At 45.3% G+C, this 15955-nt stretch overlaps 1 protein-coding gene across 1 annotated transcript in view; it reads right to left on the bottom strand.

Annotated features, from left to right (window-relative positions):
* LOC144161013 (uncharacterized) overlaps window positions 1–15955 on the bottom strand; it is a 270785-nt gene that overhangs the window by 143376 nt on the left and 111454 nt on the right. The window contains exons 11-20 of the mRNA XM_077692158.1: window positions 13286–13339; window positions 10270–10323; window positions 9461–9514; window positions 6971–7024; window positions 6806–6859; window positions 4798–4842; window positions 3341–3394; window positions 3221–3265; window positions 2610–2663; window positions 1137–1181 (exon numbers count right to left, since the gene is read on the bottom strand). Of these exons, the coding sequence (XP_077548284.1) occupies window positions 1137–1181; window positions 2610–2663; window positions 3221–3265; window positions 3341–3394; window positions 4798–4842; window positions 6806–6859; window positions 6971–7024; window positions 9461–9514; window positions 10270–10323; window positions 13286–13339 (513 nt within the window). The remainder of the gene's footprint in view (window positions 1–1136; window positions 1182–2609; window positions 2664–3220; window positions 3266–3340; window positions 3395–4797; window positions 4843–6805; window positions 6860–6970; window positions 7025–9460; window positions 9515–10269; window positions 10324–13285; window positions 13340–15955) is intronic.

Here is a 15955-nt window from a genome sequence, read left to right as displayed (position 1 = left end):
TGATAGATGGGGTTTAGGGTCAGTGCAGTGAGCCACTGCAGCGTCGCTTTCGGCAAGACGCTTTTGGGCGCGCAACTCGCGAGTTGCTAAGCATTATAGTGACCCGCACTCACACAAAAGCTCCCAATTTGTACGCTTTCGTATGTCTGTGCCCCACACTGACTAGCTGGTAATTTTGCAGATTACGAGAAATATCTCATGAAGCAGCGCGAGTCCTAGTACTGCAGGGAAAAAAGCAAGAGTTTTATCCGAGAGGACACTACCGTTTGCACACTTAGTAGTAAAAAAAACACCCCTACCAACTGCGCGGGGCTTAAAACAAATCATCCACATTCAACGCCTCCTTTAAATTGACTGGTCGCAAAAATGTATGATAGGGCCCCTTCTTAAGCCCCCCCCCCCCCCTTCCCCGCAATGCACCCACTTTACAGTGACGCAATAGCTTGTTTCACAAAGAGAAGACAACGCTGCATCTCAAAGCCTGTCCGTGTACGTTCGGGGCATGATACGAAATTTTACACGTTTTAGGTATCTACGTCGGCGAAAATAACATCGATGCCAATACATAAAGGAGCAATAGCATATCGAAGCTACATTTAGATTATTTGATACAAGCTATGTTTCATCTATAAAAAAAATCATACACCCCTCTGTCAAACGACGACCATGGTTGAAGCTTTCTCGTTACAGATTCTTTGGTCATCGTCTAAATTTTCCAAACCTCCTCGACCCTGCCGAAATGTAGCAAGCGGATAGACGCCGGCTTCATAGCGCGAGAAACCCAGGTTCGATTCAGGGCACGGGCAGCGTTTTTTTTTCTCTTCAGCATTTTCGCGATACAGACGCCATAACTGAGTACACTAAAGCTTCGCTTTGAAAGATATCGGTAACGGCAGACGATGCGCCCCCGCCCTGTGACGAATAGAGTTTGCGTTTGAGCTGAAGTTCGAGTTGCAGTTAGGTTTGCCTTGTAATTGATCATCTTCAACCGTCTTCGCTCTGAATTGAAGCCGTGACAAGATATGTTCCTATCTATACAGCACAACTTCGAATGCCGCAGCGACAATGTTACAGCATAATAAACTATTCCTAACAGCTATTTTGTCATTCACAATTTGCATCACAAAAACACATACCGGTGGTCCCAATGGACCTGCCACACCCTGAGGACCGGGGGATCCCTAAAACAAAAAAAGAGTGATTGAATTAGAAAAAGATTGATTCCGCTCAAGATTCAAAAACTCAGTTCCTCGTTCATGCGCTGGAAGAATCTCCGAATGCAATTCTGGAGAATTATTTCTGGCTACAGCCATGAAACTTTGAAAACATGGGCTTCACAACTCCTATCACCTAGTAATTTAACCAGTTGCATGCTGTCAGCTGTTGCAATGTTTACTTTAAGCACATGATGCGTCTTTCTACTCACATGATTCGTCTTAAATTGCACATAATCATGTAACAAGCATACCTTAATCACTGACCACAGCACGGCTGAAATGGTAGGAGAGTTTGAATTCTTTTAACTACACAAAGAAGATTGACTAATCTCCGCCAGGCGCTCCGTTCAAGCCTGCGTGGAAGCCTGGCCGAAATTCGCTTCATTGTGGTTTTGGATCACTATTTTTGGAGCCATTTTTTCGGAGCCAGTTTGGAGCCATTTTTTAGATCACTACGCTGACGCCTGTGCCGGTGCTCCCATCTAACCAAGACCGGTGAACAAAGATAAGTATCACCTTAGTTGTAGTTCTTACAGTTTGCGATGGTTTCCTACCATTACAACATGCAAAATCACGCACAGGTGACCTTCGCAGTCAAAGCCCCTTGACCCAAGCTTCGTCTACAACCAAGAATCCCTTCGATCAAAATTTATCATGCTCTTGTTCGTTATCTTCCCCCTCTTGTCGCCCACATATAGGCCCGGATTCTCTCGAGCTTGCGGGCGAGACTGTGTTGTGCTTTGGCACAGCGGTGCGGATGAGGAATCATCTCATTTATACTGCCTCGTTCGAGGGTTTTCCCATTCTTTCTCTTATTTACATCGTTGTTTGCAGTGCTCTAGGGGTCCTGCTCACACTGATATTCATCCTGGTTGGCCATCCTGAAACAGAGACCCCACTCACTTTTTGAACCATGAAAGTTCATTCTCTTCGACCAGTTTCGGCAGCATCAACTGTATTTGATCAGCTCCAGAAAATATGCGTGTGTGCTTTTTATTTGTACAGATAGCGTAAAGTTGGTCCCCCGTCAAGGTGGTGGGGGTTACACGAAGTCCTGAGCCAGGCCCTAGGCTGCGGAAGAATCATTTCGAATGGAGAAAAAAATCCAAAACACCTCCGTGCACGAGATTCCGAACTACACGGTGCGCTTTATGCGCGCTTCGGCACGCAAAACCGCAGTTCGAGCTTTGAACTTTTTAATCTAAAGAAGGTTGTCAGAAAAGAACTGCTACGCCGTAAATACAACTTTCCTGACACTTAAGCAACTTCTCTCAGTTACCCCGTGAAGGAGTTACTAAAATAAGGGCAACTGAAAGCACATCGCCAGGTTGGACGTAAAGGCACTATCACTTCCTTCGGTATGACTAAAGCAAGCCGAATCAAAACTCTTACCACAGGTCCCTGCAGTCCTTGGTGGCCTGGCTGACCGGCACCGCCCGGGGGGCCCTGCACACAGTACATGATTTTACCACGCCGCAACATGTAAGCCCACTACCGAAAGTATGTAGGGTCGAACTGAACTGGCCAATGCATTTGTAAACGCTAGCGTCAGTCAACTCCGGGGAATTATCCAACATGCCAAAATAAACACTGGTACGCCTAAACAGCCAACCATACCGTTTTGAGGTTATGTTCGAAACAGGTTAACCTGTCATGTAAAAACCCGAAGATCATAAATGATTCTATAGAAAATTTATCACAATAAACGCCACAATAATTTTTACAATGGAAAGCCTGTTTCCTTTCCATATTATGGAAGGATGTGGGTTCTGCAGCAGAAACGGAACTCAACAAGCCAGGCTGCTTTTTATGCGCATATATTAATACTGCTAGGTTGTGATCGCGGACTTTATTAAAATGCCCTTTCAAACACTCGTTTTTGTGGCGCTCATTTTGTGAAATACGGTGGTCTAGTGATTTCCGCGCTTTGCAGCAAAGTCCAGTTCAACGGTTTAAGAAAATATGTAAGGCAATAAAAGCGCACTTGATGTCCTCAATCGTACCTGATTCCCTTTAGGTCCTACAGGGCCTTCGGATCCAGGAATACCCTGAAATTTCAAAACGGGTACAAGTTTTAGAAGTCAAATATAGCACTTCTATAAAAAGCGGATCACAGTAATTACAGGAGGCCCTGGAAGTCCAGCGAAGCCTCGGGGTCCAGGAAAGCCTCTTGGACCCTGGACGAGAAGAAAAGGAAATGCAATGGGTGTTTATTAGATAGTATAAAAAACGGATGTAACTTTGTCAAGCGCACAATTTTAGGGGACTTTACATTCATACCTATGTAGAACGTCATTGCATCTTCGTTGGCCGCCGGTCTTCGCAGAAATAAAATTTTGGTCGCGAAGTAGGGAACTGCTTTCTTAAAATGCTAAAATGGCTTATGCAGTTATATAGAGCTGCGCCATTATCTAACTGGGATCGATCGGCTAGCGGCGTGACCGATGTGCTTTCTCTGTCATTCACTGCACAGGTCGCCTCCGCTTTTTGAGACTCCCTTGCCTCCAAACCTCTCATATAGAGACATAGGGATACCATAGGAAAGCCAGCAAGATGCGCTTTTCGTCATGCGTTGCTTCTTTGTAACTCGGCTCATGCGTCCATGCCTCCCGGCATTATTCTTTTAAATACTTGAGCATTTCTGTCGACTGTGAACTCAACACGCAAATCTATCTGTCGCTGTGTGTCGCATACACTTTCGTCGCATAGGAGATATTATTGTTAAAAGGCCGGAGTGCCTTCACATTTTCATATATTACGGGTCAGATTTTCTCCTAAAATGTCCATTCTCAGCAATGCAATTTTCTAAAGCAGTAAAGCCGGGTTTAAAGAAACTCGGTGTTTAGGCCCCCATGACGATATATGGGGTCGAATAAAAGCACTCAATAAAAGGCCCTAGGACCATTCTACTTGATATCAAACTCAGAGGCTGGACGTACAGCAGTACGTCTTAAGCATTTATCCTACAATTCTCGCTTGTGAGATAGTTTGTTTATTTTTATTTCTCGATTGACAGTCATAAATATAATGCGCTGTATTCGTTCTTTGCGGCTTCAGGCTCATTATGGGCTTGCTTCTGTGGGCTCACCACCCCGCCCACAGGAGCGTTCCCGCTTAACAAGAGCGCCAACCATACGGGCTCCGTAGGGTTAACGCAATGCTTAACGAACAGGTCACCCTTTCAAAGCAACACAATGGGAAACGCAACGGGTCCATACAAAAGTGTCTACAGGGGGAATGCACTGGTTGCCGAGAAAGGCGTTATGACTGGCGCCGTGCTGAAATTACCGTGTATGCTTTCTGTAATTTCCGGCAGATGATTAAAATTTTCTACTTGGGGTTTTTCAAACTCGGCGAAACCTATCATTTGCCACCAAAATCACCACACGAGGCAATCGGAGTTGGGGTTTTACTATTTGAGCAGGGAGTCTGTTTGAGCAGGGTGCCCAATAAAGATATATAAGAACTGTGAATATCTCGTTGCCCCATTTACTTTAGCAAATTAAAGATAATAAACTGCATATATTTTATACTCTTCAATTTGATGGGCTTGCGAACCGGAAAATATTGGTTAACCCACCATTTCTCCTGGAAGCCCGGGCAGCCCTGGAGGTCCATCGTCACCCTGAAAATTAATGGCCACGAAAAAAGCAGTCGCTATCACGTCAATAAAACAAATCTTCTCGCAATGACCCGACCCTCAAAAAAGGCGATTAAAACGGGTGAAACAAGTTTTTTTTTTTGCATAAGGCACGCAACACGACCTTGGCGATAAAAACAACTATCATTCCTAAGCGACTAACTACTCCCAAAACTCAATAACCTGCGCAATATTTCGTTAACGTAGCAATGCGTCGTAAAATTTGTGGCATATGCGGGTGGCAAATCGGCACAATCATGCCTGAGGAGGTGGGTAGAATGTATAGACACTACTGGCGCTGCCACTGTTTAATTAAGCTTGTCGTCGTGTTCCCCGAAGCAGTCAGGAAAACACGAGCTGTCTTCACGTCAAAATATTACGTTTTCACATAAAGCTACAGTATGTCGGGCATATATACTTCATTGGGATATTTGTTACTTTGTTGGCAGCCATGGCGACATGAAATGCGCTAATGTTTTTCATTCGTTACTCTGGATCCTGAAATACCTTATGCGCCGCCTCCGCGATGCGCTGTGAAAGAGAGTATACCTCCGTATCACTTGCAGGTTCCAAAGTTGTTTGTACTTTGTATTTACACGAAAATTATCTCCACATCGCGCCAAAATGTAGCCCTGATCGGCGTCAACAGAAAGCGAATCACACGTCAATATTATTGTAAAACTGTCTTCCCTAAAATAAGGCCCTCCCCAACCGAACAATCACCTCGATCAACAGCAAACGCATTCTAAATATTTAGGAATTTCAACATTCCAGAACTGATGCATTCCACACGCGTAAATTTATTTATGTAGTTGGTTGTGTGATTTATTAACCCTTTGAGAATGCGACCCCCCAGGGTCGATTTTTTTATTGCTGATATAAATTCTTCGGATGATTCTAGTTCGAGAAAAAATTGTAATTTTTTTAGGGGGACCATAAAGTGACAAAAAATCGTTTGTGTTGTTACATACACGTGAGCAACAAGAAAAATTCTAAGAAAGTTTCGCGGGCGCAAGAAGCGGGAACCGCCCGGAGGACTAAACCGAAACCAGAGGCTGCGCGCCCGCGCTTGGCCCGATGCGCAAGCGATAGCCGGCGCCCTGCTGTAGTAAATCATAAAAAAGAAAATAACCATCTACGCAAGAAAAAATTTCCACGTATTTCCGCATGCCAAGCGAGAGAAACGATCGAAAAAGGCGCGCTTTGTAAACATACCAGCGATGACGTACATGTACGTCATTTACCATTTTGAATGTGTTTGCCGCGAACGTACGTGCACGTCATAGACCCTGAAAAGGTTAATAAGATATGCCTCACTTTGCCCATGTAGCGTGCACGTGCGTACGTACGTGAGTTCGTATGTATGCATGTATGTATGCATGTATGTGCGTATGTATGTATGTATGTATGCATGTATGTATGTATATGTATTTATGTATGTGTATGTATGTATGTACGTATGTGTGTGTATGTATCTATGTATGCATGTATGTATGTATGTATGTGTGTATGCATGTATGCATGCATGTAAATACATATGTGTATGTATGTATGTATGTATGTATGTATGTATGTATGTATGTATGTATATGTACGCATGTATGTATGTATGTATGTATGTATGTGTGTATGTATGTATGTATGCATTCATTTATGTATGTATGTATCCTATCCCACGTGTAGTTTCGGCCCGTTACCGCCCCAACAAAAAAAATTGAATTTTCTAAATACGAATTCAAAAATCGGTTCATCTTATATCACCACACCTGAAACGTATTCATTTACGCATGCCATGTGAGTTCGCGTTTTTATATTTTTATAATGTAAGCTTAGTAAGCAACTACCCCTCCACTCAGCATTCGTTTGCATCATAGTAAAGCTATCGAAACGGATTCCAAGCGTAAATTACGCGCAAGGCATTGAAATGAACACGAAACGGGCCACGTACCGCGGCTCCCTCGTGACCGGGGAGTCCCTGGTCGCCGGGGGCTCCGACGTAGCCCTGCAATAGTTCAAGGAACGAGTATACCAACCTGGCACCCCGACCAGTTTCGGACATCATGCCTCATACAAGTGAATGTTTTATTGAATATAGGCTTGGTTCAATGCTGACCCTTTCACCTTTCTCTCCCGGCAGGCCCGGAAGACCCGGAAGTCCGATGTCGCCCTGCGTCACAGAGAGTAAATATGGTGTCACTTGGAACATTTGAACTCAAACAATATCCGACAAATTGAAATGGTCGGTCAGGGATAACGTAAAGTAACTGTGCCGTGATAGGCAGATGAACCGGAACCAAGGCGTGTACAGACTAGAGATGCAAGTTTTTATGAAATTTCGAGGGGCGTGAGAGAAACAGGTTTGTTTGATTTTTGGGGGGAAAATGTGCAAAATTGAAAACAAGACGATTTTGGACAGATCTAGAAAAAATTGTACATACTTCTTAAGGCAAAGCCTTAGATGTCTCATCAAATGCGAAAGCTGGCCGTAGTTGCTGGTGACTACATGAATAGAACCAAATTAAGGCTGGCCGCTTTAAAACAAAAATAAGTAACTAAAATATACATAAAAATACATTTGGGTTCGAATCGGATTTGAACCCGGGTGGCCAGAGCCGCAGCCAAGTGTGGCAACTACAACGCTCACCCGGTACTGTGCCAAGATGAAACCAGAATTGACCGGAGCATCCGCATGACAGGTGAACGTGACGGCACCGCAAACACGACACCGCAGTGAAAAAATCTTCAGCAATCGCTGGCTTTCGCCTTCAAACATCTTTGGAGAATTAAGTGCCCGATGAATTTTTTCGTTAACAGTGAAAAGAATATAATTGTTAGATGCTGCGTCCCAGAAATCCCACCAGAGCTTCCGCTCGCAAAACCTGCGCACGATTTCACGTCAAAGCATTCATTTCAAAAAGCGGCTTCCTCCATGCAGACTGGTCTCGTCATAACAAGTTCCCCCAATAAGCTTGTTTTTTTTTCTTTCAACGTTATCCTGGTTGAAAAAAAAACGAAAAAAAAACTTTTTTTTCGAAGTTTTTATGTTTTTATAACCACTCGCATATATAGTACACACCGGCCTGCGCATTGCCCACGTCAGCCCAATAAGAAAATTCTACCAGAGCTTTCTTCCTGCATTAAAGCGATCAGCCTTACTGACTAAATTTATCCAATATGTTTGCTTGGCGCATTTTCATTTCCCTTGCACCGTTGACCTTCGTCCAAGGGGTGAACCATACGATGAGAGCCTAAGAGCCAAAGCTACATTCATTTAACTAATAAATGAATAAACACAAATTTTACCCTAAATTACGTGAAGACATGCAGGATCTGGAAAGATGGTCATTTTCCTTCTCCCCACCCTTCCACCTCGAGTGCATCCACGGCTTGTAGATAAGCCTTAAGTAAAACAATACGACTTAGTCTAAGGTATACTGCCCAGTGCCTCCAGCAGCAACATGGTCCTCTTTTGAATTTCTTGGATGACGGTCGCACAAGGGTGAAGGGGGAAGGAGCAGACCCACGGCGGTGACGAAGACAGAAGAAAACGTAGGAAAATCACCATAAAATCAGACACACATATGAACAAAAACCTCAGTTATTTATGGGATTCCTGCGTAGACACACCAGGTACCTTTGTCTCAATCGTATATGGTCACTTTTCCGTACAGCATGTACTGCGATGTTGAAGCTGTCTTCGATAATTACGTCACGCACTCCACTGAGTTACACTTTGGGGCTTCTACTCTCCTTGCATATGCTGCAACGACGCCAGAGAACACTTAATTTGTACAGTTTAATAGACAAATGTAGGCATAACCCGACACATTAGTGTCTGATTGTTTATTAAGGTCCAAAATGGTATAAAACTCTAGAAACCGGAAACTGAGCCAATAAGTCCAGCTAGCGTGACCAGCCAATCAAACATATGTAGAAGCAAGTGCACACGCGCGCGAAATGCCATAAAGTGTCGACGCAGTATAAGTAAAGGCACACGTGCTCCCCGTGGAGCACTCCTGATGTAGTCCAACAAGCGTAAACAGCTGCAACGTCCCGTAGTTATAGGGGACTACGCTACTGCCGCCTACAGTGGGAAAACCCAGTATATAGTTAAATGGAGGCAGCGCCGAAATATGTTGTTAAACGCACCTGGTCGAATGGGACGCTGGATACACGAGCATTGTGGGACCGAAAAACAAAGGCTTCGCTACCTTGATGTCCTAAATACTCCAGAAGTCTTGAGGGCTTGCGATGAAAGACCCCACACAATCCGGGATCAAACAAGGAATACGGGATAAACTCAGCCAACGTGTTTTTGTTTATGTTGTCTTGCAATGCCTTCACATCGCCATTTTACACACAGGCATTTGGAGATATTGAACGCTATTGCTTGAACGTCATCTATTACAGCGACTAGTTCTGAAGCTGAAAAGAGCTTAGACTTTCCTAGTTTGTAAAGAGTGCCTTTGGATGAATTGGTCGTCCCTTCTGCTCTGGGTTAACATAATAAAGGGAGAAACAGCTAGTGCCGTGGATGCTGTCTTTATTACGGATTTTACATATGCCCCTCCTTTAGATTTGAAACAATGGTTTTTTCACTCGCCTTCGGTCCTGTAGGCCCGGGCTTTCCACGCTCTCCATCTTTTCCGCTTCGTCCCTGCGAAGAAGTATTGCACAAGGCTGAGCATTTGTCGCAATTGGCAATTCGTACTACATTACATAGGCATAACCCTTCCGGAACACGTTTGTTACGGAAGATGTCCAAAGATAGCATTTTTCTAGCTTTTTAGAGCCAACAGTGGAGTACATAAGAAAGGGTTTATACCTCGGCCAAGCGGTTGACTAGCTAGGTATACGTGTGCGCTCATATAAGCGCCCTGCTATGTGCAAGATGGTATGAAAATTTCATTTATCGTTCTGCTGGCTCTGCTGAGATGATTTGTGTCTACCGGTTAATCAGCCTACAGAAAGGAAAGAAGGAAAGTGAGGAACGAAAAAAGAAGAACGAGGAGAAGAAAAGGAAAGAGGGGAAAGAATACCGGAAAAAGAAAGAGGGGGAAGAAAAATACAAATGAAAAAGGAATCAAAAAGGAACAACTAAAAGAAAAGCAAACAAACAAAACAAGAATGAAAGGAAGCAGACTAGTGTAATGAGTGGTCATGCCTACTGCGACGCCTCTAAAAAATACAGGGACGTTGAAAGTGTATCCGAACAATCCGAACGTAGTTGTGACAAAGCGCCGATGCATCGCGTCTCGCTTTACTTCCCGTCTTTGTATCTGCACTCGGCCCTCTCAGATTTCGAGAACTCCGAGTTCCCGACCTCAGGAGAAGTGTATGCTCCTCGTTTGAAATTATCATTTATGCTGCTGCACGTTTGGCAGAGCACCATAGTTGAGGACATGCGCTCACCCGCCTCCCAGGTTTTCCGGCTGTTCCTTGCTGGCCCCTCATTCCTCTTGCACCCTGGAAGGAACCAAGTCAACCGTTATTCTGCGACGAGGACGAACACTTCACGGCCGCTTTCGTGATTGCATTTCCTATGCTTAAAAACTGTTTCTCTCATTTCGAGCCCCAGGCACTTAGGAAGCAGCGCGCTGTGTCGCTGCCAACAGCCACGTCGTGAAATTTGTACGTGGAGCGCTCTGATAGGCTTCCCTGAGTCAGTTACACCACAATTCTATTGAATTACAAAGGCTTGCGTTCTAAGGAATCAAATCTGAATAATATTCGTCTCTAAAGCACCATATACCAGAAAAAGCGTAATCTGCGGTGTGACACCATGTGATACAAAGTTGCATGCCTGCCTATTAGTAATGTCGTGGCGCGGACCGCCTTTTGTGCCATACGAAAGCTCGGGTACAGTGAACGAGAATACTGGAACAGCGGTAAAAGCAGGGGTGTTTTTCACTGGCAGGCACTGAGGTCTAAAAGCTGGAAATCCCTATGAGGCATTACTGTCAAATACTGGAGCCGCCTGTCACTCGACATCCTCGAACCGTTGTACGCTCAGCTTATTTTTTTTTTTTCAAGAAATCGATTACCATGAGTTCAAATCATTAGAGAAGACCGTATTCCAACTATTTTCCAATTTATTTTGGTGGTAAAAAATTTTGGCCAAGAAGGCCACATGGGCCTCACTTTGGCTACGGTGGTGGGCCTCCCCCTCATCCTTTTAGGCGCCTACCGCGCGCAAGGCATCGATTCTTGAGAAGCTCGAAGCTCAGTGAACTAGAATTATTCCAGTTCATTGCATCAAACCGAATTAGGTACTATTTTTACTCTCAAAGTTGCTACCGGACAGAAAATTCTCAGAATACTATATCGTCGGAACAGCTTGCACTCCAGATGGCCTGCATCTTCCTTAGGCTTCCTAATATATGACGGTGGGGCATGGCCACTTTTGAGGTGCAAAGCCGGCGCAGCGCACACACGTTTTCAGACTACTCAACTTTTCTCACATTAGTCGCAGGCGCGTGTGATCTCTGCAGTATCCCCCACCCCCTCCCAATTTCTGGTTGTGTGCCTTCAAGGGGGACGAACAGTACGATTTCCCCTCGCGTACGCAACAGCCTCACGTCATGCGGTTTCCGGTTTTGCGACTTCAATTTATCGGGGCTGCTTTTTTCACTATACAAATTCTTGTCCCGTGTAGCTCCGGTATGGTTTTAACCGCGAAACCGTTACAAGTTTCATTTCCATAATACCTGCGTTCTCGCCAGTCGTGGCCGGAACTACACCATGGCACCAGTCAGTTAACTAAAAAAACTGGCGAAGCTTGTACTAAGTCGCGCAAGTCTTGAACCATAGCGAAGCTTCATGATTTCTTTATACGTGAGCACTGAAGGACACATCACCAGACATTTGTACAGGTTTGTAATTGTTCATTTACATGTTCCGTCATCGCTTTGCACTTTGCTAATAGTAGTCATCATCATATGCATCGATACCGTCGTCTTCCTCATGCCAAGCATTACATGCGCGGTAGCGCTTGACAATAGCTGGGACGCAGCGGCGGCGTGTACGTGCATGACGCATGCGCGTCGTTCCTGGAGTTTTGGGGAGGTTCAGTGAAGCAGGTGTTGCGGCAGCTGTGGCGTTGTTGGTTGCTAGGCACCAGCCTTTTTTTTTTTTTTTTTGCTGAAGTCAATGCGCCGCGAGGCACGCGCTCACTAGCGCTCGGCATTTTTTCGACATTTGTAATGCATTACGAGTCACACATTACGACCAGCTAAAACAGCTCCGCTGTTAAAAACGGTGCAGGACCAGGAATCAAACCTCAGTACGCGCGGTGACAGGCAAGAGATTTACTACTCTACGCTGACGCCATATTAAACCCTGCGATCGAGGTACTCTGGACGCGAAGCCTTTAAATATAAAAGGTACAAGAAGGAGCAATTAAGCAGATATAAACTAACGTGCCCTTCTTGACGCTATACGTTTACAAAAACAAAAATAATAGGCCTCAGCCTCTACGTACAGACTGAGGTATATAAACATGGCGCTGTGCACGTGGTTGGGCACTGCCTCGCGGGTGATTCATTAAATGGTGCAAGCTGGCCTAAAGCACGTTGTTTGAACTTGCGTTGTACAAGCGCATTGTATGATAGGAGTGGCGTCACTGTCGACGCTATGAAGTCTTGGTCATTTAAATTTAGATCTTTCACATGCTTTCATTTCCTCGTCTCGTTAGAATATGTCTTTAGGGATACTCTGAAACACTTTTTTTCCTTTTTCCCCTTTGACAGGAATGTTTATTCATTCAGTTGCGTTCTGGTGTAGGCATAGATTTTTTTTTAATCCAGGCAAAAAAATAAATGCTGCCCGAAGCTCAAGTGCTGCTGGCTAAAACTTTCTAGTTAAATTTGCATTCCAACTTTAGTACTGTGCAAAACACAGCGTTCCTACTGTGCGAAGCACAGCTGGCGCCGGGAAGCAGAACACGACACGGTGATGTCTGCGCACCGACTATGCTGTATCACAAGAATGAACTAAATATTTGTACAACTTTGCACTTCAAAAGTATTCTGATGGCCCCTTCGTACGTATCTCCAAAGCTCCACCCACACAGTTCGCAACGTGCCTGGTGAAAAATTTAACTTAATGTAAGCTAAATTTTGACTCGCACAGACAATTATTCCACTAAATAGTCTCTTATTCGACGTTTTTTTTTCGCTCATAAGACCTCCGACTGATTTTGAAGCCCAATTATTGACACTATTGGTCAAGCATTTGTGAACTTTATTATTATTAAGTCCATCCACAAGTCGCTTATTCGTCAAGTTTCGAAATTTACTTGCAAGGCATGTCATCCATCAGCAATAGACGCTCGTGCACGCACCGGAACAAAACCTATTGTTTTTTGGCGTCTTTGGCCCTTCAATGCGCATGCACTGTGAATATTTTTTCATTTCAGGGCGCCACTCACCACAGCACCTTGTTCTCCACGCTCTCCTTTCTCTCCTGGCAGTCCCATGGGGCCCTGGGAACATTCAGCACAAGCTTCGTTAGAGATGTCAACGGGATGCACTCCTTTGCATCATTTCCTGCTTCGTCGCCTCCAGCGGTGTCTCTTTCCACGGCTTACACCGTGTTTTGTACAAGACATTCATAGCGCTGCACCCAACTGTCTAGCTTTTAAAGAACTCTTGATACCCCTGGCTTGTTGCTACGCGAAAACATCAAATGGCCCACTGAGCAGAAAAATCCAAGCTGTCCCTAAACAGCAAAACCAAGCAGCGAAATGGAACCTACATACCCGCCGGGGCGCATTGACCAACGCTTCCCCCGGGATTTCAGTTTCATGCGATTTCAAATACGCACACATTGCTACATACCCACGGAGCATCCCATACCCCCAGACGCATATTAGAGAACATTGATACATATCTGCCGAGTTGCATATGCCCAAGAGGTGTATTGGCCGACGCTTACCCGACGTTTTTTTTTTTTCATGTCATGCGACTCCCATATTCACGCAGCGTTAGATACCCACAAAGCGTCACGCACCCGCCTCACCTGGAGGCACAGTAATCACCAGAGAACCAGGCCGCTCAGCATGGCAGTATACGTAACGAACCGCTGTGGAGTCTGGGGCATCTGCATTGCCGGTGGTCGCAATCTTGGCAGTATGTGACCGTTCGCTCAACACCTCAGATACCGAGAGAAAAGCGACATTGCCTTCTCGTGTGGGTACACGCCAGGCACTTCCTGTACATCCTAGCGCAATTTAGTGGTTCGCTTCGAACACTCCCGCTATTATGTTCACCAACTGCTAAAACGAGCCCACCGTTCGTCCTCGTGGCCTCTAGGTAGAGTGGCTATAGTTTCGACGCCCACTACCTGGGTTCAAACCCCAGCGGTTCGAACATTGTTTGCTACTTTTTATTTTCTAAATGTTTTCTTACCCCAATTCTACGCGTAATTTTTTTTACAAATGAAGATGTTTTGGTATCTTTTCGGCAGGTTTAGGTGCGGGCCCAGCCTATTACGACGTTTAACTCCCGTTCTGCATCGCGCCGGCAGTGCCATGCTTGTACCCACATGGGAACGGAATGTCACCTAGTTCACGCCCATTTATGCAACATGCATTTGCGGCGGATCGGCCAAGATTTAACAAAGGCCCTTCGAACCATGCTTATAATGCCGGCCTCCTCGAGTCCGGATTCTTTCAACATGAATGGAATTAAAGGGACACAGAAGTGAATTTGTGAAGCTCCCGTTTTTGCTTGCACTGCGTAGACTGGCTCAAATTAGCACACTTTTCATCGTTTATCCGGTTGACAAATCGGTAATTATTTTACAAAGCGCGAAAGAAGAAAAACTACCATGCGAGGTTTGCGGCGGCCGTACCAACTAAAGCTGTGACGTTGGGAGGAGCGGGCACCGTATTTGGACGATGCCCAAGGTGAGCAACCAAACAAGTTTCGGTTTCGGTTTCGGTTCTGTAAAACACAACTGGTGGCGTTGTTGGATGGGCATTCTCAATAACTCAGTAATCGTCGTACCGCGCTTCTACCATGTTGTCAGCTGTAAAAATGCATAAAGATAAGCCTACCAAGACGGCTTGGAATCGTAGCGTTCACTAGCCGAGGCCTACGCAGTGCATGGACGCCCTCCGCGTACCCGCAGACGCCCAAATGTCATGCGCTTTTCCCCCATATTTGGAGCTTGCCTCACTCATGCCTGTACTGTAAAAAGCGTGTTCGCACCAGGCCAAGGGTCTGTTCATTCTGGCCCGTGCCCACTGCCCGCAAGCAGTCGGTGCTTATGGCAACAGCACGCCAACGAGAACTCACTAGCGCGCCAGTGCCAGCCTGCGCGCGTTCTGTGAACTAGTTCGTGGAGCCATGAACGTTGGGGCCAAAAAAAAGGTGAACTCAATGTAGAAAACATCGGCAGAAAATGAAAAAAGTTAACTTACAAAAAAAAGCACGTTCCCGCGGGGACTAGAACTCGTGACTTGCAAAACACTTGCGGCAACACACCTAGCGCCCCACACCACTCAGCCACGGGACGGGCTCTGCCGACTTTGGTAATATAAGATATATATACTATACAACAAGTTTACACTTTTATTTAGTTTTGGCATTTCAGGCAGCTTAGGTGACTATTTGTTGTATTGCGCTCGTGCAGTAAGCGTCCCCCGAGTTTCCACAATAGCTCACGTCTAGCAATTGCATTTGCACCCACCTACTCATTTGGGTCGCATCCCCATTTTGGTCACTGAGGGCTAGCACCCCCGTTTGTTGATCGCATCCCATGTAAGCAAAGTGCGGGCCCACAAAGTTCTTGATGTCAGCTTTGGGTATGTTTGGGTATGTTCATACGGTGAAGACTAAGATTCCGCCTTTTGTCTGTACGCCACATCCCCACTGGTGGTTGTATTATTCTTTCCTCTCTGAAGTAATTGGGGGTCGGGTGTTCGTGGTGTTGCTTGTACAGCTTGCCGATCATCCACTTTTACGGAATGGAATGGCTCATTCGAGCTTGGCTTGCACTTCTTCCAAAAAAAGTATTGCTGCCAAAATGGGCCCCATATATTAATTTAAGTTTGCTCGAACGGTACGCACAAATAGCGGCATTTGTTGAACCTAGC

Source organism: Haemaphysalis longicornis, unplaced genomic scaffold (genome assembly GCF_048455015.1).
Source record: "Haemaphysalis longicornis isolate Haplotype H1 unplaced genomic scaffold, Haemaphysalis longicornis Haplotype H1 scaffold_1, whole genome shotgun sequence".
Classification (NCBI taxonomy): Eukaryota; Metazoa; Arthropoda; class Arachnida; order Ixodida; family Ixodidae; genus Haemaphysalis; species Haemaphysalis longicornis.
Note: the sequence above shows the minus strand (reverse complement) of the source record. Positions and strands in the feature narration are given on the sequence as shown.